At 42.9% G+C, this 26,268-nt stretch overlaps 1 protein-coding gene across 6 annotated transcripts in view; it reads left to right on the top strand.

Annotated features, from left to right (window-relative positions):
• The window catches only part of fgfr2 (fibroblast growth factor receptor 2), a 36,438-nt gene extending 11,825 nt beyond the window's left edge, over positions 1–24,613 (top strand). For 3 of the 6 annotated variants that reach the window (XM_019882053.1, XM_019882058.1, XM_019882057.1), the window contains 14 exons: positions 3,189–3,358; positions 5,110–5,233; positions 8,474–8,664; positions 9,730–9,874; positions 11,925–12,124; positions 12,749–12,888; positions 14,317–14,438; positions 15,221–15,331; positions 15,466–15,656; positions 16,329–16,451; positions 18,182–18,252; positions 21,135–21,272; positions 21,660–21,765; positions 24,286–24,613. In XM_019882053.1, the coding sequence (XP_019737612.1) occupies positions 3,189–3,358; positions 5,110–5,233; positions 8,474–8,664; positions 9,730–9,874; positions 11,925–12,124; positions 12,749–12,888; positions 14,317–14,438; positions 15,221–15,331; positions 15,466–15,656; positions 16,329–16,451; positions 18,182–18,252; positions 21,135–21,272; positions 21,660–21,765; positions 24,286–24,450 (1,997 nt within the window). In that variant the 3' untranslated portion in view covers positions 24,451–24,613. Of the gene's footprint in view, positions 1–3,188; positions 3,359–5,109; positions 5,234–8,473; positions 8,665–8,928; positions 9,068–9,729; positions 9,875–11,924; positions 12,125–12,748; positions 12,889–14,316; positions 14,439–15,220; positions 15,332–15,465; positions 15,657–16,328; positions 16,452–18,181; positions 18,253–21,134; positions 21,273–21,659; positions 21,766–24,285 lie in introns of all 6 variants that reach the window. The other 3 variants (XM_019882055.1, XM_019882056.1, XM_019882054.1) reach the window with 3 other exon arrangements.
• The last annotated feature ends 1,655 nt before the right edge of the window (positions 24,614–26,268 follow it).

Below are 26,268 nucleotides of genomic sequence, written 5' to 3'. Positions count from 1 at the left end.
AGGTAGCCAGGCCTCTTGGAGCCATTTGGCTTGCCAGTCAGTCAGCTGGTCTTATCTATTTACATAAGACATCCATCTGGACCCAGTTACCTACCTGATGGGCTGTGTGTTTGAGTGGGTCTGTGCTACTGTATGTGTGTGCACGAAAGAGAAAGTTTTGCCCAAGTATGTCCAGGCTAGTAATGTGTTCATGGAGCCACCTACATACATATCCACAGACACGCGCTCACTCTCAAAAATGGGCTAAAGTGAAGATGAGGGCTTCCACATCTTGTTAAAATTCTCCACATGCACGCACACACTGATTGCTTCTCCACCTCCCTTTTTGGGCTCACGTTGCCTGAAAAACATTAAATATGGGGGAGGAAGCGAGCAAGAACACTGCGCAAATGGGAAAAGAGAAAAGATCCAGAAGCTCCCGTTGGTAATAAAGTGGTTAAAAACCAGAGGGCAGCTGTTCTGCCTGTACAATTACATATTATTAAAAAAATAGAATACATTTAGCAAGAACACGATGTGTGTGTGTGTGTGTGTGTGTGTGTGTGTGTGTGTGTGTGTGTGTGTGTGTGTGTGTGTGTGTGTGTGTGTGTGTGTGTGTGTGTGTGTGTGTGTGTGCTTCGTCAGTCCATCACTGCTTCCGTCAGTATTCAGCCCGTCCCACGTGAACCCAGTCCGTAACTCTTTGGCGACAGTCAGTCGGCGTTGAGAACCTAATTTTCACATCACACACACACACGCGGTCAAATTAAGAAAAGAAATCTAAATAAAAACAACAAATACATGCACAGCATCATGATTGGTGAAATAAAAACAATATGGGACACGCCATTGAGGTCTCTAGGGCTGAATGGTATACACCATTGTTTTATTAGAATTTTTTTTCTGTATTTGGTTGCGTGTCAGGTGCGTGGCACCTGTGTGTGAAGTACTACCGGTAAGTCCGTACTCAACGCCGCTTGGCTCTCGCCGACGACACAGACAGACTGAAATACTGATGACAAGCTCACTTTAATATTCAGAATACATTTTACTCAAATTAGTTCATTGTACTTACTCCAAATGATTAAAATCAACTTTATGAAAGATTGATCAACTCCTGCGGTTTGAAAAAAAATAAAAAAATAACCACAGGCAGTTTATTTGGTTGGCAGTGGTCGGCTTTTGGCGGAGACATGGAGGAGCCGCTTCATGTGAGGGAAGCTGTCTTTTGGAGAAGGGTGGGTAACACTGATGTCATGATGAAGGCAGAGAGCCATGTGTTTGTCACAGTTTTTCTGGTTGAGAGCTTTCCTCAATTTGGTTTACATCATCAGACACTGTTGGCGGACCTCCCGTTTCACGAAAACACACATGATAAAATAGTAAAAGAGGCCTCGCTAAGAAGAAACCATTTTTTAGAACGCTGGGGACGAGTGAGCGAAACAAAAGGGTTTGTAGGAAGTTCGTACCCAAGTTTCCCACATCAAGAATCGACATCGAGCCTAGTTAAACAGCAACTGAAAACTAATTTGATTGAACAAAATCAGGCTTTCCATTTGGTAGATACTCATTGCCCAACCAAGACTCACAATACTTTCTACTTGAAACTTGAATCTGGATGTCTAGTTTTTCCCGTATGTGAAAATTTTACAGTGGTGACCTATGCAGCATATGTGTAGCCTTTTTAGATTACAGGCTATGACAACACTGAATTATTACTTTGGACCAAGTGATTTAACTCTCAGGAAGACTATGCAAGAAAAAAAAAAGACTCAGAGTGCAGGAGTTAGATAACCTCAGCTGACCGTGGGCCATCCTGAGATAAGGGTCCATGACTGTGGATCCAGATGTGGTAGGCAACGAGAGCGCAGTGTGTCCTGGGCACCACAGCAGTTGGCCACTTCATCCGGTGAGAGGTTGGAGGGTCATCTTGTTTGAAGTGTTGCACCTCCGGACGGAGGGCATGGGAAACAGCAGCGCTCACCTTTCATGTGTTAGCCTCATCCTCCAACCTGGCTGGCACTTTGGGGTCAGAGGTCATTGTGGTGAGACGGGCTTGCAATGGGGACAGTCTTCATCTAATCTGTCTGTGGGAATGCAAGGAGTGTTGACAAGGAGAGTGCAATTGAAGACAGTGAGGGGTAAAGATACCAAGAAATAAAGGGAGACTGATAGAGAGAGTGATGGGATACAATTGGAAAGACTAATTATAGTTGAGCACTTAGCATACTGTATGCATCCATCCAGGAAGGAAGAATGGAATTTACTCTCCAACAATGCGCTTCTTGTCTGGGGTGTACCAGCGAAAAAGATTCCAACGGAATGGGCTCTATTTACATAGAGCAATATTCTCATGCACCGTAAATATATCTTTGAAAGACAGTTGAGGTCTTATGAGTGGGAATTCCCTCTGCTGTTTGTCAGTTGTGCAAGAGGGGAAGTGATGGTGTGGAAGACCGTTTAGGTTGCCGTTAAAACTCTCTCTTTTTCCTTCTGAGGCCCATCTGCTTTGGCAATCATGCTCCCAGGTGCACGGAGAATGGGGCAGGAAGGGCGCTTGGAACAAAATGTAGCTAGTTGCTTGCTCGGCAGAAATGTGGAGAAACAAACACAACACAGTCAGAGAGGCGGACAGATGTTATAGAACCACTATGAGTTTGGTGAACTAATGAGATCCTTTTTGGTAGCTTCTATTTTCTCCTCCGACAACACATAATGGTTTTCCAAGGGCGATAAGCATCTGTGGTCCTGCTTTCTGCATCGTGCCAAGTGACAGGCAGATAAAGACGGGAGCTATGGGAATTGGAGGAAGTGGAGTAAGGAAAGCTGCTAAATTGAATGAGGTGAAATTGAATGTAATAGTCCAGTTACCCTCTTGGCAATACCAAGTGCCTTCTCTCCTAGACAAAAGTTTGTTTGTTTGGTTTTTTTTTTTTTTCATTTTGGCAAACCCTGTCCAGTTTTTTAAGATGAAAGTGTGTTTTTATTGACCTGTGTGAGTGTTCCACCTCTGGGTTGAGTTCTTCAGGCAGTGTGTCGATCAATGTCAGCAAGGTGATTTTCAGGGTCTGTGGCTTGTTGGATTGGGGGAAAGCCCGCTCTTGGCTTTTCTGCAGCCCCACCTATCACCGTCTCGGGTCCCAAGGCCATGGAGTTAACACTGATGACATGTTTTAGGGATCTCAGCCTAACTGGCCAACTGTTTGCAGGCGCCCCATACTGGACCTCGGCTGCAAAGATGGAGAAGAAGCTGCATGCAGTGCCAGCTGCCAACACAGTCAAGTTCCGCTGTGCTGCAGGAGGCAACCCCCGGCCCCAGCTGCACTGGCTTAAAAACAGCAGGCCCTTCCACCAAGAGGACCGCATGGGAGGTTATAAGGTAGGACAAACATTACTAAATCATACTTCTGTTTATGTCTGACGTCAGACTTTCCCATCTCTGTGCTATCATCATTCCAGCTATTTGCGGTCATAGTCCAATTTTGTTTTCTAATACTTCTGAATGTCCTTTCACCTCGTTTTCATGCTCCAACGGAGACGGAGGAAACAAGGACAGGGTTTATGGTGTGAAATTGGAATTGCTCGTCCCTGAGCCTCCTCTCACCAGGAGACTTTGCAGAATCTCTCACTGTAACTCATTACAGAGCCAGGCGTGGGACTTAAGGGCGCAATACGCCCACAGGCAGTAAGAGAAATTGGGTAGTGTCAGGTGTGAAGTGAGAAGAGCCTGAGGTAACTCAATCAGGGAAAACGGGTCCCGCTTGCTATTATTTGTGTGGAGTTGTCGTTCATGTGATTCACTAAACGGTCAGTGAATAACCGCAGCAGGTTTCTGCTGAGCTTGTGCATGACGCGACTTCGTTTAATGCTTTGGTTACAATGAAAATGAATGGATAAGGTTACTCTTTCGGGACGCAGAAAACAGTTTGTACGTAAACATGACCAATTTCTTCAAGCAGTAACACGGTTCCAACAATTGGACACGTTACTCATCTTATCTCATACTAGAAATGTCTGTTATATTTTCCTTTGTCAAAAGAAGAATAATTGCACATGGGAAGTAAATTAGATGATTGGAACTTCCCGGAAAGTTACAGTGAAGCAAGCGAAACCGCTAAAGGCTGATTGTTGCCCCACCAGGAGAGTTTAAGGTGGCGATTGTGTTAACATAGCTGCGAATATTGCATCCATTCTGCCTTTAGCAGGTTTATTACAATGCAGACAAAAAATAGCCAAGTGAAAATGATACATTCATCCTGTTAGACAAACCTCAGGGAGCTCATTTCTTTCTTTCTTTCTTTTTTTGTCCACAAACGTTTGACAAAAGCTCTACCTGAGCCCAAGGCTGTGGCATAAGCTTCCCTTTGTGTGCGATGTGGCCTTGTCTCGCTCCAGTCACTCTGAATGTAGACAGAAATTGTTTTTTATTGTTGCTTGGTCATATGGGCCCCACACACTGATGCAACTCATTTAGCGCCTTGAAATAATAAAAATAAGTACAGGAGGTTGTGGTTTTTCGATTCCCAACATTGGTTGCAATGTTTGAAACACGTCATCACCGACTACTTTAGTGGCGTTCTTAATATATGTCGGCACAAAATAGGCATGCTTAGTTACCACGACAATACTTATTTTTAATTTTTTGTTTTATGGGCATTATCCAGAAGTATTTTGGTTCATATATTTACTGTAATAATTGTTGGCTTTACTACTGCATTAGCATAGGTTAGTGATAGACTACTCTGTGTTTCGACTTACTGTACAAATTTGCATAACGTCATATTTGCAGGAACAGGACTCTGTCGTAAACCGCGTCCTTTGTAACCGGCTGATAAATTAGTTGATAGCGGGAACATTTTGCAATTCTACTCTGTCATTTTAAACGTCAGTCATTTGGATTCCATTAAATATTTAAAAAAAAATTGAAAAGTAGGTATTGTTGTATTATCCTTACACTAAAATGTTTGGAGGTGAAATTGATCATCTTTACCTTCCATCCATCGCCTACCTTTACCTTAAGATTGTTGTTCTCTTATCCTTCTTTTACTTTCTATTACAGTACTTTTAGATCTCTGTGAGTGTTTTTCTTTCTTGTACACATCTTATGACTCCACCAACTTGCTTCTGCAGGTCCGAAGTCAGCACTGGACCCTTATTATGGAAAGTGTGGTTCCATCGGATAAAGGCAACTACACCTGCTTGGTGGAGAATGAGTTTGGATCCATCAGCCACACCTACACCCTGGATGTTGTTGGTCAGTAGTGATACAACGTACAAGTCTTAGTTTATGCTAATTTAGAAGGAGTGGTGGGGGTAGGGGGTGGGAGGGCTATGGAACTCACAATTCAAAATGTATGTTTGTTTCATCACTTGGTTCGTCAATTAGAAGATTCAACTAGTTTGTAATCTGGTTGCCTCGAACAGTTAACCTCAAAATCATTTACAGTTATTTGTTTTCCACTCAGGATGAATAGTTTGATTACGCTTTTGGTGATTCACGGACTCATTATTCGATAATTATTTAGTGTCACTAAGGCAGTAGCACATGTGGTGTGCTGGGGTCAGCACTACTCCCCTCATCAGACTTGGTCAACCCTTCTCAATGACCTTTGGAGCACACAAAGCAAAGTGTTTTTCTACTGAGTTAGCAGAATCAATAGTCAGCAGCACCACAGTAGGATAACGACTGAGGATCGATGTGAGCGTGTACGTTGGGGTGCGGACTCTCTCTCGTTAGGACTTGCTCGAATCGCTTTAGAGTAATCACATGGACGCCCTTATCTGACTGAAAAGGTCAATAATCCACAACCGGGCTGATGTTTAGTGGCAGATGTTTGATTCACACAAAGATGTTAAAGGGTCCACTGGTCACTGCGTGAGACTGTGTTGACAAATACTACCCCACTCGGCATTGTCCTGAACGGACCTGTACATTTGTGCTTCAAGTCACATTTCTTTCTGGTTTTATCAAATGGAGATTAAATACCTGAGGGCTCTTGCCCAATAAGTGCATGCTAAATGCACACTCGCACTCCCTAATTCGGGCCCCCTGCTCTGGTTGATTCTGCAGTAAGCCAAAGCTCTGCTTTGGACTGCATATTTCTGTTTTTGTTCTGTTTTATAGCTGAGCAGTAAAGCCTCTAAACGTCTGGCTCCACAGCCACTGCCCCCTGCAACCTCTTGCTTCATTTTACTTCTTTATAATGTGGCCCACAAAGGAAGAGCAGAGGGTTTGGAACAGAACAGGAGGGGGAATAGAAGAAAAAGATTGTTCATATGAGTGTCCCTCCCCCAAATGATCCACAAGATTAGCTGTTAAAACAAGGCAAACAAGGCAAAACTAGTCACTTCTGGCTCAAACTGGCCCCTCCGAAGCAAGGATAATGGCTGGATGACCATGAGTGGACATGCATGATGAAAGGACACACGTGGAGCGTCAAAGGAGATGCTGAAATCAAGTGGCCGTGTTTCTTCTGCCGGGTCACAAGGTCGGAGAGGATTTACAATAGAGTATCCTGCAATGTGTCTGCTTTTGCCTCCATTGCAAATCATGACCTGGTGACCATTTCACCATTCAAATTTTCTAAATCAAGCTACTATCAATAGCTGATAGATACATTTATGTATCGTGTAACTATAAAAACGTTTCCTATCATCACGCTTGAGAGTACCGGAAGACGTTTCTCTTGGGTTTCGATCTGAGGTGACGTCTTCCCCCCTTCAGTATTGCTCTCGTGTGCGGGATGGGATGTCTTGCCAGTGACTGCTGTCATGATTGTTCCGGTTATGTGCATTTCCTCAGGACATTAAATGGTGACAAATGATTTGGTTTGGTCAGTTATTTTTTTATTGTCACTTGCAATTTACACTGGGAAAAGTGTGACTGTAACATTGTTTCCCTTGCTGTGTCCGTAAAACCTTTCGACTTAGAGAAAGTGAACTTGCTTTAGCTAGATGGGGAGTTAAAAAAATAAAAAATAAAACAAAAAACAACAACAACAGTGGTGGGGGATGATGAACACTTGCACAATGACGATGCAGGAAGGAGGATAGGGATGGGAAGGAGGAGGAGTGAGAAGCATCTTGTCTGACACGTTACTGAAAGATATACAGAAACACAAACATACCATCAAGGAAGCAAGCAGACTACCCCTCATCCCATTCCTTCATTTGGTAACTCTGAATTCCGAGCCTTTTCACCTTTAACTTTAATGGCCCACTGCACTTACCTTCAGGCATTGTTTGAAAAAGCAATACAGTGCCTCAGGCTGAGTGATGTCATTCCATGTGAATGTGTGTGCCTGATGGCAGTGAGTGGTTGCTGTCAGCGTGGGGGTTGGTGGGCTCCTCAGCACGCTTGCGGCGGCCCGATGCAGTTTGAAAGGGTGCCATTGTTCAACAGGTCTCGCTCTGTTTGGATTTGCAGTCCAAATGTTTGCCTGCAGAAGAATGCAGATAGCAGGACATGTGGGGGGTGCTGCAAAGGTGTTTCGCTTTCCAACACACATGCAAGCATAACTCTCCGACTGCCATGCCGCTTTAACACCTAACTTTATGGAAGTCCTCCTCCAACGTGAATTCCTTCAAGGATATAACGCCGTGTCTTTGGCTTCCAAATTATTCTCCGATAAGAGAGCAGTCATGTTTCTGTCCATCCAAGTTCACCAGGAAATCTTTGTACACAGAACTCAGGAAGTCCTGGAGATACTGTAATCGTTAAAATGAAATACATGATCTAAAGATGTTTACCATCTGGTTTCAAGACATTTCGCTTTCTGATAGCCATTCCCACCAAGCTGACCACTTCTAGTGGCTAGTGTTTCCACGACAGGCTATGTATGTGGGATGACAATGTCTGTGTTAGCTCTGTAAATCGTGTGACACCACACCAGTGTAAACTACTAATTATTTAACAAAGAGGAATGGAAGACCATCATATGAGGACCACAATTGAGTACTTTTTGTACTTGTGGACCATAGAGCCACTTTTCCACAAGGCCGCAGAGTTCAAACAGCTGCAATCGATTAAACACTGATAAGGCTTGATTTGGTTGAAATGAGGTTGAAGGGTCATTTTTACTGTTATGACCATAAACACAACAAAAGGTCTACACATCTCAGTTCAAATGCCATTTTTTGTGATATAAAAAAACTGAGATCAAGATAAATCAGTTAAAAACATTTTCTCACTATTAATATGAGCGTTAACCTGACAGCTATAAAAAAAAAATCGATACACACACACACACACACACACACACACACACACACACACACACACACACACACACACACAAACATACATTTCAATTGAGTTGCACATGTTATAGGTCGCATTAATGGTGGAAAAGTATGGAAATTATTTTTCAATGATTTATTTTGGTCTCATTTGTTTGTAACATATAAAGGGTGTGTAGACTTTTTATACCCACTGTATTTGTGGATGTCTGTTTCATTCGGAGTCGAAACTAAAAAGAATCTTGTCACTGTCCAGAGCGGTCTCCTCACCGGCCCATTCTCCAAGCCGGCCTGCCCGCCAACACGTCCGTCTATGTTGGAGAAGACGCCCGCTTTGTCTGCAAAGTGTACAGCGACGCCCAACCTCACATTCAGTGGCTGAAGCACATCACTCAGAACGGCAGTCGCTATGGTCCCGATGGGAACCCTTATGTCAAAGTGCTAAAGGTACATCACCTCTTGTATTCTCCGGATTGGATTGAAATGATTCTCCCTTTCTCTACAAGTCTTTCTCCAGTGGCCGCAAGGAACTGATGGCATTGTTCTCTTCTCACCAATGTGTTATATTAACAGGTTTTACAGTATCTATCGTGGCTCCCGATATCCTCTTCTTCTCCTACTTGTGCATTTCATTGAAGCCGTTGTCGTCATGTTAGCACGTCTGTATGATTCTATTGTTGACTATGTCCTGTCGTAATGTGTGGATTTCAGCGTTCAGGCATTAACAGCTCCAACGCAGAGGTGCTCAACCTCACCAACGTGACGCCGGATGATGCTGGAGAGTATATCTGTAAAGTCTCCAATTATATAGGGGAAGCCAACCAATCTGGCTGGCTGACTGTCATCCCAGGTAACCCAAAGACCTGACCGGTCTTCCCTCCTCTCCTGGTGTGGTTTCCTGGGCTTCAACCCTGACCTGCTATTTTGTGGCGGTCCTATTGGTGGTCTCTTGGTGATCCTGGGTCCTCACGACCGTCCCTCCCCTAATGCTACACCTTTGTGTTGCAGCTGCTGACAGTGGCTCAGCCTCGGAAGCATTGAGCGGAGCTGCCTACCTAAACACTAAAATTGTCACAGCACACACATTTGTTTCTTATCGCTTGTCGAGTCTGCTGTGTCAATACGTAGTGTATGTAGCAGTTCACTCCATGCTCTCTGTGTTTGTGTGTGCATGTGCCCGTTCAAATGTCGGCATTATATAGTCTCGTAGTATGGCTATGGGATGTTTTATCTGATTTATTTGCCTTTAATTTCACATGTTTTGGTGATGTGTTGGGCTCTTTTTTTACTCTTGTGTTTGTACCACACCCCCACCTTGTTTCATCCACCCAACATCTTTGCTGTAGAAGGGAATTCATCGTTGGACACCATCTTCTTATTTCTTTCTTGGTGTTTTGGGTCTCATTTTTTTCTCCTCTCTGTCCCCCCTCATTTTTTACCCATCCCCCCCCCCACCCCTCTTATCTACCCTCTCCTTCTTCTTTTCCACCTCCTCCTTCTTCCTCTCTCCAGACCGCGGGTGTAAACACCACAGATAAGGAGATAGAAGTTCTCTACTTGCCCAATGTAACATTTGAACATGCTGGGGAGTATACGTGCTTGGCGGGTAATTCTATTGGGCTCTCCTATCACACTGCTTGGTTGACGGTTCTTCCAGGTAAATACACTCTTTAACTGTCCTCTCCTTGCATTTCTTCCAACAGTATGGTCCAACATATTTGGATCGTGTGGTTTCATTGGTGTCGAGAAGGCAAGTCTTCCCTCTGGAGTAGAAGGCACATAGCTCAAATATTCAGTAACTCAGATGAACGTGCATGGTCGTAACCCAAGATAGCGTCATGCAAGAGCAACAAGGGCCATATATTCTTGAATATGATCTGGACTGGAAAGCTGTTGAAAGCTCAAAGGAGATAAGAGGGTCGTTTGCAGACAAATTACTACAACTCGGGGACGGAAGTGGAGCTCCCAGAGCAGCTTGAGCATCTCCAGTCTCCAAAGGGGAAGGGAGGATTTGTCTCTCACCTTCTACTCTGTCACATCTCTCCTGCTCCTTGAAATTAGCATGCCGGTGCCATATTTTGGTCTTGAGCAATTCAGGCAACTTTTTGTCAGTACATGTCTCATTTTCACTCTTTTCCTGGCTCTGATAATTGTTGTCTCCTTGAGTCTTTATTTCATCTTGAAATAAAGAGTGAAAGTAAAAGCTGAATTTGTGCATGATATCTGGCTTGACTTTCTAAATTATCAGAGCCCAAACTCAGCCTATGGAACAAAAAAAAACAAAAAAAAAAAACTCATGTATGCAAGTGCTGGGTTGTTTATGTTTGCTGCTCAACTTTTGTCATGCTATATCTGTTCTCTGCTGCGCGCACACACACACACACACACACACACACACACACACACACACACACACACACACACACACACACTAGTTGGTTTCAGCAGTCCACACCAAAATTAAGTACAGGAATATCACTTGTCACAGATATTAAATAAATAGCATACGATTTTTTTTGTTCGCAAACAATACAAATTGTTACCATGGCTGAACCATAACAAATAAGAATTAGGGCCTCAGTGAAAAGAGGAAAACAAGAAGCAATGCAATTATGGGAATATTGTAGTCAAGTTAAAAAAAAAAAAAAGTCAACAATACTGTAATTTCATGAAAATAGTGATGGCCATAATGAGATGAAATATGCTTAATATAGTTCTAAATTCACAAGTACATAATTTTTACAAACCATGAATTAATTCATCATCAATGTATTTTGTCACCCCGACACCATCATCAGTATTGTGACGTCTTTTCCTGTGAAAGAACTTCAAGCACTACATTAATGTTATTTCTCTTTTCATTGTGGCCTCATTTCTCCTTCAAAAGAGAATTATTCTCAACTGCGTCTACCAACAGCCTCCTACTTTGGGTACGTTGTATGTTGTTACCCCCATGTGGATGGCAGGAGCGCTTCTTAACTGGCTTCATATTGAAAATGCGCACGTTTATGATTTTGAGGGTTCATTCATTATTGAGAAATCCATCTTGGAAGCACAAACCACAAAGGCCATGAATTCATATTCTTGCACTCTTTCGCTTGTGAAATTAAAGGGGAAGTCAACCCCCAAATATTTTTTCCAATAATATGTTCTATGCACCACCACAAGTCTAAACACAGTGTTGCATTAATATTGTGTTTGTGGGATATGATTTTAAGCTGTAAAATCAGTTTTTGTCCATATCAGTTGCAAGTGTGATGTCATTTTCAGTCGACAGAAAGCGGCAAAATGGCCACCCCATGAGATGGCTAAAAACGAGTTGATTTTGCTGCCTAACTCATATTCCACAAACACAATATTAATCAGGATGCCGTGTTTCGACTAGTGGAGGTGCATAGAAGATATTACTGGAAAGAAAATGTTGGGGTTGACTTCCTCTAAGTGAGGCATGTATTGTCTTTTTCTTGTTGTGCTCACATGGTACACTCGGCATGCTGGTACCTGGAGAAGAGAGAGTTAAGTTATGGTTGACGGTGATTACATTTACATGAGTCACCCCTTGAGCAGCCGTGTCTGTGTTTGTCCGTGTGTGTTGATTTGAATGGAGAACATCCATGTGCAACGGTGTGCAAGAGTGATCAGTACGTTTCCATTAATCAAACAATCTCTTTCTCTCTCTCTCACTGTCCCTCCTTTATTTGCCTCAGCTGCAGAGAAAAACATGGAGCCCCTTTCTCCCGATTATGTGGAGATCGCAATTTACTGCGCAGGTGTCTTCCTCATCGCCTGCATGGTGGGCATCGTGGTGGTGTGCCGCATGAGGAACACGGCCAAAAAGCCGGACTTTAGTGGCCAACCCGCAGTTCACAAACTAAGCAAACAGATCCCACTGCGCCGCCAGGTAACAGAAAGTAGATAAAGAGTTCTATGGCACCTAACACCTCTAGAGGAGCAAAACAGACACGCAAGCACAAGACAAGAATACGGTTTACTTCAACAATTAAAAAAAAAAAAATGATGCGTGGTTGGTAAAATTTAAATACATATTAATAATCCACATTTAAAGGTCTGTACTTGGAACCACGCATCTCAAAGCTACTGTCTAAGGCAAGTCAACTCTACTCCAGTATGTGAATGTGTATGTTTGAGTCATGCTTTTCCTTTAAGTGGAGTCAAAAGGTACAAAAAAAATGTTGGATGCAACCTGCAGAGAAACTGAATCCTGTGTCGAGGTAAGATGAGTGTAGAGAGAAAAAAAAGGGAAAACAAGAAGCACGGAAGGCTGCTTCTCACACATTCTTGGTGTTCACTTCTTGATTGAAATCAACACAGAATGATAACCCATGCAGGAAGTTCTGAAATCAAGCAAACTAATATGCTGTGTGTGCAAACACTGCTGATAAGATCAATACAAGTACAGTAGCGAAGCAACACAGAAGTGCTGAAAGTAACTCCTCTAGTGATGGCCAAGAGCTTTGTCTGTCTTTTGAACTCAGATAGTGGTGATCAGCCAATCTCTTTGTACCTGTAGGTGTCGGCTGACTCCAGTGCTTCCATGAACTCAAACACGCCACTCGTACGCATCACCACACGGCGCAGTTCTGCGCACGATGACCCAATCCCTGAGTATGACCTTCCTGAGGATCCGCGGTGGGAGTTTGTCAGAGACAGGTCAGCAGATTCGATTGTTATCTAATTTGTCTGAACACGAATCATATTTATTACCCGCTAAGATTCAATTGTTTCGCTTGATTTAATCACATTGGATCTTTTGAGGTGATATTCACAAACCACAAATTACACACAGCGTGCAATGTTATCCAGAAAATAAATAGTCATTGCAAGTAATTTAAATTCCACATTGCAGCAACCCGGTCACCCTTTTCTACTGCTAATTAGAAACTAGAAAAGAGCTTTATCACGGTTATCACAGTATAACCGTGCACTGTCTACTGCGTAAATGTTGATTTTGGTAATAGCCATTATATTATAACCTCAATAAAAAAATAACAGGCATTGAAAACTGAAACGCCCCAAACAAGCACGTAGTTAACCATCATACAGATTTGTGTTTATTTTCTATTGGCGAAAAGAGAGACTTTTTTTAGGTTGAATCAATGTCCGTGTATGTCAGTCTGGGCCTTTATACTGCTCTTGTCACCCAAAGCCCGAGGGATCATGTTGGAATTGCAGAATGCTGAGGAATGCAAACGTCTGCGGCTTGTGCGGAGGGAAAAAAAATAACATCAATTATGTGTGGCTGTATGGACAGAATGGTGGCCATTGAGTGTGGTGATCATGTGCAGACAGATAGGGGATTGTGTTACTGTGGCAGGCTGCTGGCCTCGGGTCCCGGACCTTTCTTGGCCTGCACTGAGCATTTACATAGCCAAGATGCTGAAACTTAGAGGTGGGAGCGACATTTATCAATCAAAAGACAAAGAAAAACAAAAACAAACAGTCGAGCAACCCAAACTGTAGATGGCTGACCGTGTCAGTGAAAATCTTTCTCCCGTATTTTCTCGCCACCCACACGATTCCAACTAAAAGCTTACATCTGTGAACGATACTTCACTGTAACGTAGTTTACATTTACAATATGGCATACTAAACATAGGTAATTACATTTCCATGTGGAACTGAAAGTGAGGTCCGCCGGTGTGGCAGCACCTTGGCAGCGGCCCACCCGTCACAAGTGAATGTGTCTGGGCTGAGAGAGCTTGTGGAATGCCACAAGTAAGTGTATATTAGCTCATGCCAAAGCATGATAAACAGGTTGGAAGTGAGTGCCTTCATCAGCGGGCTTCATCAGATTTTTGCCATGTCAACCTTTCTACCAACTGGTCTTAAAGCAGTCACCTGTGCCAATTAAGCACTCACCTTCATTATCTGATCAAAACTAGAGCTGATGAAAAAAAATAAACATAAAAAAGAAATGTAAGGACCAAGCAAGCGTGACTCCTGGCCTCTTTTACTCGCACGCACACTCACTTTCATCCAGTAGGACTGAATTGGCACGTGAATCGGTGGTGTCTGTTTGACTCTGTATATCAACTGCTAATCAGAGCCCTGTCTGTGCTTTATTGTGTGCGGCTGCAGGTTGACTCTGGGCAAACCACTCGGAGAGGGCTGCTTCGGCCAAGTTGTCATGGCAGAAGCTCTCGGCATTGATAAAGACAAACCCAAAGAGGCCTTAACTGTCGCTGTCAAGATGCTGAAAGGTGAGTAGGTCCTGTAGGTATTTGGGTTGTAACTATAAACAGCTGACTTGGACCAAAAATCTGATTACGAGGATGCCGAGTAGACCACTTCACTCTAAGTGGGCAACTTGAGCACATTTTATATGTGATATATGCTCCAGTCAGAGTTCATTGCAGGGGAAAGTGGAGCCTGGGGGAGTCATTATTATTTGTTATTGGTGGTGGTTGCCGAAGGACACCCTATGGGGATGGCGGGTGGTCGAGGTAAGGGTGAGGAGTGGTCACATAGCCGACCCCAGAGCAGCAGCTGGGTGAAGCTCATTCAGCGGCCACACAAAGACGCAAGTCACACTGCTGTTATTAATGAAAGCAGCAACAGTGCTGGGGTAGGATCAGGTAAAGCAGCAGACCAACCCTGTCTATAGAAATGGGCTCTTGCGTTCAGCTGCTGAGGCCGAGGAATTCGGGCAATGCCATTCCGGCTTTGTGGATCCAACCACTCTCCTGTGAAAAGTGAGCTTTTGCAGCAGATAATGAATCTAGATTGAGCATCTTTAAGTCATTCTTTTCTCCTCCTCCTGGCACCGCAAAGGTGCTCCTGTAGTCTGCGTGAGGATCCCCCCTCACTGGTGTAACTGTAGCTCACATTGTCTGTCAGCTGCGTTTAATCAAAGCACACTACGAAACAAGGTGCCGTCTGACTGGCTGACAATGAGCTGTGAGTCAAGGGTTAGAAGGAAGGCAAGGCGTAGGCGTGTTTGTTTCCCCAGCGCAACTTTCGATCATTCTTCTTCTGATTTCAGATGACGCCACCGAAAAGGACCTGTCTGACCTGGTGTCAGAGATGGAAATGATGAAGATGATCGGTAAACATAAGAACATCATCAATCTGTTGGGGGCCTGCACACAAGATGGTAAGCAAAGGCAAACTAAGTTTGTGTCCGTGTCTCTAGGAGTACGCCAAGCTTTTTTTTCTTTAGTGCACTGACATTTTGAGGTTTTTCAACTACATTCAACAAGTAAATGCCATCTTCCCCCCCCAATGCAGGCCCCCTGTATGTGATCGTGGAGTACGCCTCCAAAGGTAACCTTCGGGAGTACCTCCGAGCCCGCCGACCTCCTGGAATGGAGTATTCCTACGACATTGCCCGTGTCTCTGACGAACAGCTCACTTTCAAAGATCTGGTCTCTTGCACTTATCAAGTGGCACGGGGCATGGAGTACCTTGCATCCCAAAAGGTACGATGTGTTCCACAAGCAAAAGGCCACCTACTGGCTACAAAGAATAGAATTTGGGGGGAGAGGGGGTGGGGGTGGGCACAGCTATTGTGTTGTATTGCTTTTGCTATGGCCGGCACTTGTGAGTCACAGTGGGGGTTTTATCTTTTAAAAACATTAATGTCACCCCTATGGCCAACCTCTTCATTGTGTCTCATCCCATGACAAAGGCCCCTCTGTGTGGAGGAATTGTATTTTTTTTTCCACAATAGTAGTGCAGCCATGTTGTCCAAAGACAGCCTTCTAGCTCCCGCTCACTGTTGGAATGTGACACTCTTGCACACACACACGCACACGCACGCACACACACACACACACACACACACACACACACACACACACACACACACACACACACATACACATTCTTGCACATGCGTGACCTACAGATCTGTGTCTGACCAGGCATGTGGCAAAAGAGGAATCCGAACGTTTCAGACACGTTCACAGGATTGCAGACTTTGTCGTGTGATGCTATTCAGGGCAGTGCTACCTGTGTCCGGGAGATTCAGAGTTCATTTATTTGGAGAGTGACGTAAATGTCTAATTCTTCCCTTGCCCTCATTTTTTCCACTTTGTAACCCCCCCCCCACCCCACCCCCACCCTTGCATTTCTCACTCTCTCCATCCTAGTGTATACACAGAGACCTGGCAGCCAGGAATGTCCTGGTCACAGAAAGCAACGTCATGAAGATCGCTGACTTTGGTTTGGCCCGTGATGTCCATAACATCGACTACTATAAAAAGACAACCAATGTGAGTCATCGACCTGCATGTTGCACACATGGCATCGCGCTCTTTGAGGGACGGCCTCGTCTTGGGGAGCTACAAACTGTGATTTATTTACCCATCCAAATTCGCTCTCTTCCCTCATCTTTCTTTTTCACTCTCTTCTTGGATTTGCAGCGTCTTGGCAGAAGCTGCAGGTTCCCAGGCAGTCTATGAATGTCGGGATTCTGTAGACTGCCTTGTTTATCCCTCTCCCTCCTTTAGTTTCATAGGCACTTATACAATTAGCCAAAAAGAGAGACACAGTGAGAGGGGGAGCAGTTTAAACATAATTGACAACTCCATAGCAGCCCAGTGGTGTCTTTCTTTCCCACCGCAGAGCAGCCCAGTCCGCGCGCCCTCATTTCATATGCATGCTTGCCTTTTCATCCCATGCACGATCATGCTGAGAACAGGCTATCAACAACAACAACGGTATGCAGTGATGTTGAGAGTAATGATGATTATAGCAATGGCAGCCGTGACATTGATGGCGATCGCTTACGTGACATTTAGACAGAGCTGCCATTGTTGTGCTGTTAATCTTTAATTTGTGTTTACTTTTTCAATGTGTCGACATACAAACATGAATTTTTTGTGTAATAATTCTGTTATCCAAATGTGGCTATAATGTAGTATTTTTTAGTACAGCTATGTCACGGTTCATTGTTCACGCTTCTGCTGTCACATTTTTTTAAGCAATCGTTTCAACAATATACTTACTATAATGCCTTTGCATGTGGGAAAGGAGAGCCACAGTTGTTGATACACTTTTCAGCCAGTTATGGGACGCAAGAAGAGGCAAGAGACACCTCATCATGCAATACAATATTTGATATGTATTTTTTTTTCTGACAATTAGTGTTTTTGTGTTCAAGCAGGTTAATGTGTTTTAATAAGTTGAAGTGGGTTTTAATAATGTGTTTAAAGCATGTGGGGGGGGGGATAAATCTAGATTAAGTTGTTTTTTTTTTATCTCTCTATATTGTGAATTTTCATCTATTTCAGAAGGGTCTAGAACAGGGGTGTCAAACTCATTTTTGTCGCGGGTCACATTGTAGTTCCGTTTTCCCTTGGAGGGCCGTTATGAATTTGAATAACCATATCAATGTTTAATCCCCTCCACATCTTACCTACACAGCGCACAGCAAATTGATGAATAACTAGTTTTAAAATCAGAAGTCAAGAATAATGACTGTTATTGTGGATTACATATGACAATTTGAAATTTTGGTTCTGACTTTAGCAAGCATCATGGAACTTGACATGTTTGATTTGCTTTTACGGGCCATATAAAATGATGTGGCTGGCCAGATCTGGCCCCCGGGCCTTGACTTTGACAGCTGTGGTCGAGAAGGTAACCCCTGTGATAAATGGCTATATACATTTTCGCAAAGACTCATTCCAGTGTTCACTTAACTAAACAGATGAGTCGCCAAGCCATCAAACACATAACGATTGGGGCAGACTGGATAGTTTTGCCTACCAGTCAGTGCTTTAATAGCACAAAGAGAGATACTGCGCATTATCCAGGACCTCTTCATCAGCTCCCTTGCTTGAACACTCTGTAAATGTTCCTCTGGGAGAATGACTCTTCCGAGGCACTCCCGCTTCTCTTTGAGTAACAATCTCCCGAAAGACGTCAAAAATGCTGATCAGGCCAGATATGAAAGTTGATTGATCGCTTTGTTCGACTTTTCGCTTTTGTCTGTCTACAGGGCCGCCTTCCTGTAAAGTGGATGGCTCCCGAAGCGCTTTTTGACCGGGTCTACACTCACCAGAGTGATGTGTAAGTAACTCCTAACAATAAAATGTACCTAACCACTCTGAGACAAAAATGATATTCATGCAATCTGTACCCTTCATAGTTGTTCACACAATGTCTTGTGCTGCTGCAGGGTTATTAGAGATCGAGACTAGTTTGAGGTGTTTGGTGGGTGGAGTGCTTGCTTGCCTATAGGGGGGCCAAAGCTGGCCTAGTTGTGGCAAAAGTGAGGATTTCACGCTAGACTTGTAGCCAATGCCGTGTTACTAATCTGAGCAGCTTCAAAGGGCCCTGGAAGGAGCCCAGAACCCACCAACCAGTACCTACTCCCTCAATGATTCACATTTTGCTTCTCCGTCTCAGCTCAGAAGTCCCCCTCTCTTTTTGGGCCCCCATCTAAATGCGACAAAGCTGCAGCCCTGCAACCCAGTCCTCTTGCTGCTCGCGCCCCGTCTTCCCCTTCCTTTGAACGTGCGGCTCATCGTTTTGAAGATGCTCTAAATAATCCCTCCCACCATTTTCACCCCCACCATTCTTATTTTCATTCATCTGGCATGTGAATTGCTGACCCGCCGCTGTCTCCTTTTTTTCCCCTTTTTTTTTTAAGTTCAAGAACACTCATTCTAAAAAGAGAACAAAGAGAGGGCATTACTCCTTTTTGGTGTTTGAGTCGTATGCGATTTGACAGCGTCGTTTGAAGTTTCTGCTCCAGACGCAGGCGGCAGAGGGTGTATGTGGCAATTAGGTAAATGCCTTGCAAGCTAACCTCAAGTAAAAGAGATTTTGCATCCACATGCATTCATGTGTCTTTGAGACGTGCACCAGTAGCAGTCTCAACATGGAGCTGTTCCAGTGAGGTTTTGAAATGAAATGACCTCTTTTCTGTCCACATCTGTAAGTGTTTATGTAGGTGTGTGTGTGTGTGTGTGTGTGTGTGTGTGTGTGTGTGTGTGTGTGTGCGCGCGCGCGCACGCCTGTAAATAATATCTGCATGTACACATGATGCCATTCACGTTCCACAGAGCAGCACCAATCTGTCATAGCAGAGGAGTGGATGGGAGTGCAGGCAGTCCTCTTTGTTTGCTCACAGCTAATTACATTTCATCACTCACTTTTAGTGATTGGTCCATCAAATAACATTATGAAGGCAAGAAGGCTGTTTGGGAAGTGAGTGTGTGTGTGTGGGGGGGGGGGGGCTGTTTACTTCAACACAGACAGAGTGCACAGGCAATCCCCAAATGACATCAGCTTAAATGAATACATGAATTACAATGGAAGTCATCCTTTGTTGATGTAGACTGGTGCAGCTCACTGCCATCATGGTCACAGTCTTTACAGAGGGGGAGATTGAATCAGATGAACACCAAATTTTGCAGGTTCAGGCTCCCGAACCGTTTGCTAATAGTCACTTGCTTTCTCCCATCTACTTTGTATGTTCATTCTCCCATTTTTCGATGTCATAAAATTTTCCAACAGGGAAAAAAGCCAACACATAATTTACATGAGAAGAATCTCATGACACAACACCCCCCAAAAAAGATTAAAAAGTCTTCAGCATATACTGAAATAATGATTTGCGGTGCCAGAGGAAGAGCATTTCAATATTCTGCTTATCGCTATACATCACTGGCAGAGATAGACACGACACAGACACATTATTTTTAATTAATGATAATAATGATCATTTTTGGACCAATAAGTGAAATTACATAATTTCACAGTTGAGTGGGAATCGCCGGTGTTGTCTCTCTATCAGTTACACAGTGGTATGCCCATTGATGAGTTTGGTGGTGTGTGCTGGAATACATGAAAGGTGAAGTAAAAGGTCACCTGTTGGTGCGTCCGCTTGTTTGTTGAGTCAAGGATGGGCGCACGTGGACACGGACGCACAGGGGAGACTGGGTGACACAGTGCTGAGAGGCATTTACAAAGTAGTCCAGAAAGGAGAGACGAGTGTGTCAACAAGAGAGACCAGCATGAAGCTGGTGCTGCTTGTGTAAACAGATGGAAGAAACTGATATATCAGCGGTCCCGCTCTCCTGTTGCTTTCTTGATGCCTCCAGCACCTAGCCAAATACGTCTGTGATTGTAAGCATACCCTTGTGTTACGGTGCAGCATTGAAAGACTTGTCCTATGTGGGTCCAGTCTTTCTAAACTTGCCCCACATCAACAACTGAATTGTGGAATCCTGGAAAAATTTACAACAGGGAAGTCATTATTAGTTAATCAAAAGATCAGTTGCCCTTTCCTCATTTCTCTGCCATTTGGGTGGCCCAGTTTGTTTTGGTGTGGAGGGACTCGACAATGCAAGCCTGTGTCATTTTCACAGCAGGCACAAAAGCCATTGTTCAGATCAGGGCCAGAGTGGCACTGAGAGTGGGTCGGTGTCACAAGAAGGACGGCATTGACACGAGAAACATGCCTGCTGCATGCGACCCAAAGTAAATTGGAACAAAACACGAAGACTTTTTGTCCTTTCATACAGATCGTGAAATGTAACACTCAAGAATGGTGGCAGGAGCTGGCCCACTAAAACAAAGATGTGTCTCCTTCCCCATAAAGAGATACACTTTTTTTCATTTTTGCAGAAAGACTTAACAGAAAATTAAAAAAAAAAAAAAGTGAAATCACTTGAATCCATTTTCAAGCATTTTTCTTTAGAATCATGAATATACATTTATATGATTTTCACAGTCAGAACAGCCTTGTGAGGGAAACCCCAACTACATAAATAAGCTGCTTCTAGACTACCTGATTCTAGAATAACATTAGTATTGTATGAGAATGCGAGGTCCCTTCCAAATTCATCCACATTGTTTCAACATCCGTCCGCCTTGTCCAACGTTTCAACGGAACCTGCTTTGCCACTGTTGCTTATCGTGCCAGTGTTGTTCTCCCTTTACAGGTGGTCATTTGGGGTGCTTATGTGGGAGATCTTCACCCTTGGGGGCTCCCCATACCCCGGCATCCCCGTGGAAGAGCTCTTCAAGCTGCTCAAAGAGGGCCATCGCATGGACAAGCCTGGCAACTGCACAAATGAGCTGTAAGAGTCGTTGACATGTTCCATTGGAAACGAGCACATTGGCCCTCTTTTATGGTGCCCCAAACTTGGGGCCGAGTCTGTCTCCTCAGTCCGTACTATCAATGTCCTCTGTCACTCACACGGCTGACTCCAGCTGCTATCAGCGTCTGTCTTTCACTATGACCACAATGGCGCTGTTTTGTAGAGATAGCTGGAAAGCAAAGGCAGTGGCATGGTACAGAAATCATATATGAAAAAGAGTCCTTAAGTCCCATACATGATTTTCAGTGACAGATTCTTAAACTAAGAGAAATAGGTAGGAAAGGAATGGTGAATGATCCAGCCTCCATCTGCCCTGTTCTTCACATGCTTCAGCGAATATACCAACTTTGACTTTGTGTCTCTCAGCTATATGATGATGAAAGACTGCTGGCACGCCATCTCATCCCATAGACCAACCTTCAAGCAGCTTGTCGAGGATCTGGATCGCATTCTCACACTCAACACCAATGAGGTTAGTGCAGCATCAGCGGTCTTCCACAAAATTCTTGGAAGAATTCGGGGTGGTTTGAAACCATACTGCGCTAATGTTAATGGTTTCCTGGCAAATGGAAGTTGACCTTTTGTCAAAATAAAATGGAATACTGTAATATGATACATTCCTACACAGCGTAACATGAGTTTTGATCCAATTCAAACCATACAAAACCACCAGTGCATGCAAGGTTCACATGAATCTGAAAGCTTTCGGAGCACCATGCACGTTCCGGCTACAAAGCATTGGTCGTGACAACCACCAACACACACACACACACACACACACAAAAGTCCAAATTATTTGATCCAGGCCACCAAGGCCCCGTAAATTTGACTGATCGTTACGACCAAGCTCCCTACAGCGAAGCCTGTTCTCTTCCCTGTGTTCTGTGGTATCTGCTATCTGAACAGAGGAGATGGAAAGCTGTCAAAACTAATCCCTGCTCTGAAACTCCATGAATTGAAGCCAAAAGAGCCCAACTTTCATTTTGAACTTTTGAAATGCAATAAACCCCCCCCACACACACACACCCACTCTTCTCTGCCCTAAACCATTGGCAGATGTGAAGGTCTTTAGGAATGTGAGCCTTCTCTTTTTCAGCTGAGCAAATGCAAGCCAGTGCTCTTTTCGAGAAAACCACAATAAGTCGTCTCTCTCACAAGCAGACCCAGAAACAGTCATCAAAAAAGACTGAAGAAGGAACGGAACACAGATGCTATTCACAACTAAATTATTTTCAAGAGCTCTTTTCCAACAAATCCTTGCTATCTCTCTCATGTTTTGTTGAGATGATTTCAACAGTATATATTTATGCATCATGTGGCCATATAAACATGGACAACATAAATACGATACGGTATCATTTTTTTCTTGGGTACTGCACAGTGTATTTGCAATAGGTCTTGAAAACACATTGATAGGTATAAAGCACAGTTGTCATATTGCACAAAGGCAGTGGTTCTTAACCTTGTTCAAGGTACTGAATCCAACCAGTTTATATGCATATTCACCGAACCTTTCATGAGTGAAAAATAAAAATATATAATTAAATGAATGTATTGAAAACTGAAAAAAGTAAATACAATTAGTATAAGTATAAAGTATCTGTTTTTTAATTGTGCACAAAATGAACCAGCCAGTGATGGCCAAGCGAGCGTCATAACTAATTGATATGATGAGTCGGGCGTGTCTTAACCTCCATGGCTGAGGCTCTGTCGAACCCCTGAGACTGATTCACCGAATCGCTAGGGTTCGATCGAACCCAGGTTAAGAACCACTGCTATTGCACTGACATTATTATCACCCAGAAACAGTCATCAAAAAAGACTGAAGAAAGAACGGAACACAGATGCTATTCACAACTAAATTATTTTCAAGAGCTCTTTTCCAACAAATCCTCGCTATCTCTTTCATGATTTTGTTGAGATGATTTCAACAGTATATATTTATGGATCATGTGGCCATATAAACATGAACAACATAAATACGATAGGGTATCATTTTTTTCTTAGGTACTGCACATTGTTTTTGCAATAGGTCTTGAAAACACATTGATAGGTATGAAGCACAGTTGTCATATTGCACTAAGGCAGTGGTTCTTAAACTTGTTAAAGGTACCCAAAGGAGCTGTCACTTGCTCTCGGTCACGCCCTTGAAAGGCACACATCCAATACACAAATACGACAGTAATTATACTATGTAAAACCGGTTTATTTCTTTACATTTCATTGCATCACGTTTTTGCAAAATGTACATGGCTATTTTACCAATCTGATCACTATCCTCCCCATTTGGTTTGAACTTTGCCCTTCTCTGTCCCTTTTGTATCATAACAATGTGTACCCAACCAGTTTATATGCATATTCACCGAACCCTTCATTAGAGAAAAATAAAAATACTGTATATAATTAAATAAATTCATTAAAAACTGAAAAAAGTATAAAGTATCTGTTTTTTAATTGTGCACAAAATGACCCAGCCAGTAATGGCCAAGCGAGGGTGTCATAACTAATTGATATGATGAGTTGGGCGTGTCTTAACCTCCATGGCTGAGGCTCTGTCGAACCCCTGAGACTGATTCACCGAACCGCTAGGGTTCGATCGAACCCAGGTTAAAAACCGCTGCTATTGCATATATTTACATTATTATAAAAATATATCAAATACAAATACCATTAACATTGTCCGCTGAGATTTTTGGCCGCTCTCATACAAGCAGGCACAAGTCTTAAACCGGTTGAGCCAACGTCTGCCCCAATTTAGGAGCTGTCACTTGCTCTCGGTCACGCCCTTGAAACGCACACATCCAACACACAAATACGACAGTAATTATACTATGTAAAATTTCTTTACATTTCATCGCATCACGTTTTTGTAAAATGTACATGGCTATTTTACCAATCTGATCACCATCCTCCCCATTTGATTTGAACTTTGCCCTTCTCTGTCCCTTTTGTGTCATAACAATGTGCGAACCCCTTATGTCTGTGTATACAGGAATATCTGGACCTGTGCACCCCCGCAGAACAGTATTCTCCAATCTTCCCAGACACTCGCAGCTCCTGTTCCTCCGGCGATGACTCCGTGTTCTCACACGAGTCCTTACCGGATGAGCCGTGTCTCCCGAAGTACCAGCACATCAACGGCAACGTCAAAACATGAGCTCCGCCCTGCACTCTTTACTGGAAAGCCCAAATCACACTCAGCAGAGACACCTACCCTAAAATGTTCCCAGTTTCCCGGCCCGTTCCTTTTTTTGTCCACCATTCGGCTGACTTATGGACCCCTTTGGGATCTGGCGGGCAGCAGCGCTGTTGCACTGCCATTTGGACAACGCAAATATTATTCCTGTATATATATAATATATATATATATATATATATATATATATATATAAACACACACACACACACACACACACACACACATACACATACACACATACACACACACATTATAATCTGTAGTAGAGGTGACCCCATTCCAGTGGCTCGCATTCCAAGACTTTTATTTGCTTCTGGAGGAATGTATAGACCAATATGAACTTAAAAGAAGAGGAGTAAAAATAGGAAAAGGACTAAGAAACAAAGCTTTGACTAACAAAAACCGAGGAAGAGGGAGAGCGCACGTAGAAACAGCTTTCCTGTTGATTTTGTAATGTTGATGCCTTTCTTTTTTCACTTGTTTCTCCCAATTACTCTAGAGAAAAAAACAACTGCACTATAACGTGTAGTTCTGGGTATATTTGTAAATATCTTCAAATATGTATAAATATATATTATATATTTACAATGAATTATTTTTTTGTATGGACTCAAAAATAAAAAGGTACTTACCCCACTCCCCTTCATCCAGTTTGGAGTAATAGGCAGGGTTGCAATTCGCTTATACTCACAAAACACACACACAGATACCCACACGCATCCACACACACACACACCCACACACACACACACACACACACATTTCAAGACAAACACACACACACAAGCCTAAAAACCTGCCTCACACTCACTCAGTAACACAAGGTTAAGTATTGGCTTTCAGGGACTGAGGTAGCATTTTAATTTATTGACTTGTGATGTTTGTATTAATGAGTAAGTCTGGAGAAAGAACAAAATCAATATGATGTTATTAAAGCTGAACATAATATCGACGTAATCCTTGAAATGTATGGTAATTTAAAAATGATCTCTCTGCAGTAACGGAAAAGTGGCTTATTTTTACTGGGTTTGACGGAACCATGTTTTCTAAGTTTTATATATATGAATGTGAATATTAAGTTAAAGTCTTGGGAAATTTGTACATTTTATAGCAAGCTAATTCTTTCTTATGTAGATCCTGATGGCATTCTCTCTTCAGATCTTGAAGCCTTTCTTAGCTTTACTTTAGGAAGTGGACGTTTTTCTGGATTGACTGCTCCAAGTGTAAAGACACAATTATCCGCTGGCTCCTTTCGATTCAACCTAGAACCCAATTTAACTTGACACAATCGAACACTTAAAGAGTGTGAAATCAGTGTGGTTTTATTTTCTACTGGACCAACATTAAGCTGTTCCACTGCAGATGTACCTGTCACATTTGCAAATAAATAATTAAAACCACAGACGCTTTTGGCTGTGAACTTATTTTGTACCGATAATAGCCGGTGGGTCTATTCAAGATCCTGCAATGATTTCACGTTCATTTTTGTAATTTTTTTTGGTATTTTTTTTTTAAGGTTTGTAGGATGTTTGAAGATAAGTGGGTGGAGAGTGATGATATAGAAATTTGAGGAAAAAAAATGGTCCAAATTATTGTGATAGTCGTAATATTACAGGAGTACTTATGCAATTTGTAATTTTTGAAAAAAGATGATCTAATTGTTACCATATTTTCATTCAGGAAAACAAAACTTGAATTTCATGTCTTGAAGACAGAAGATTTTTATTTTTTTACACCTTTAAAATATATTTTGTGCATCCATCCATCCATTTTCCG

The sequence above is a fragment of the Hippocampus comes genome, unplaced genomic scaffold (assembly GCF_001891065.2).
Source record: "Hippocampus comes isolate QL1 unplaced genomic scaffold, H_comes_QL1_v1.1 scaffold36, whole genome shotgun sequence".
Taxonomy (NCBI): Eukaryota; Metazoa; Chordata; class Actinopteri; order Syngnathiformes; family Syngnathidae; genus Hippocampus; species Hippocampus comes.
This window is presented reverse-complemented; position numbering and strand designations above follow the sequence as displayed.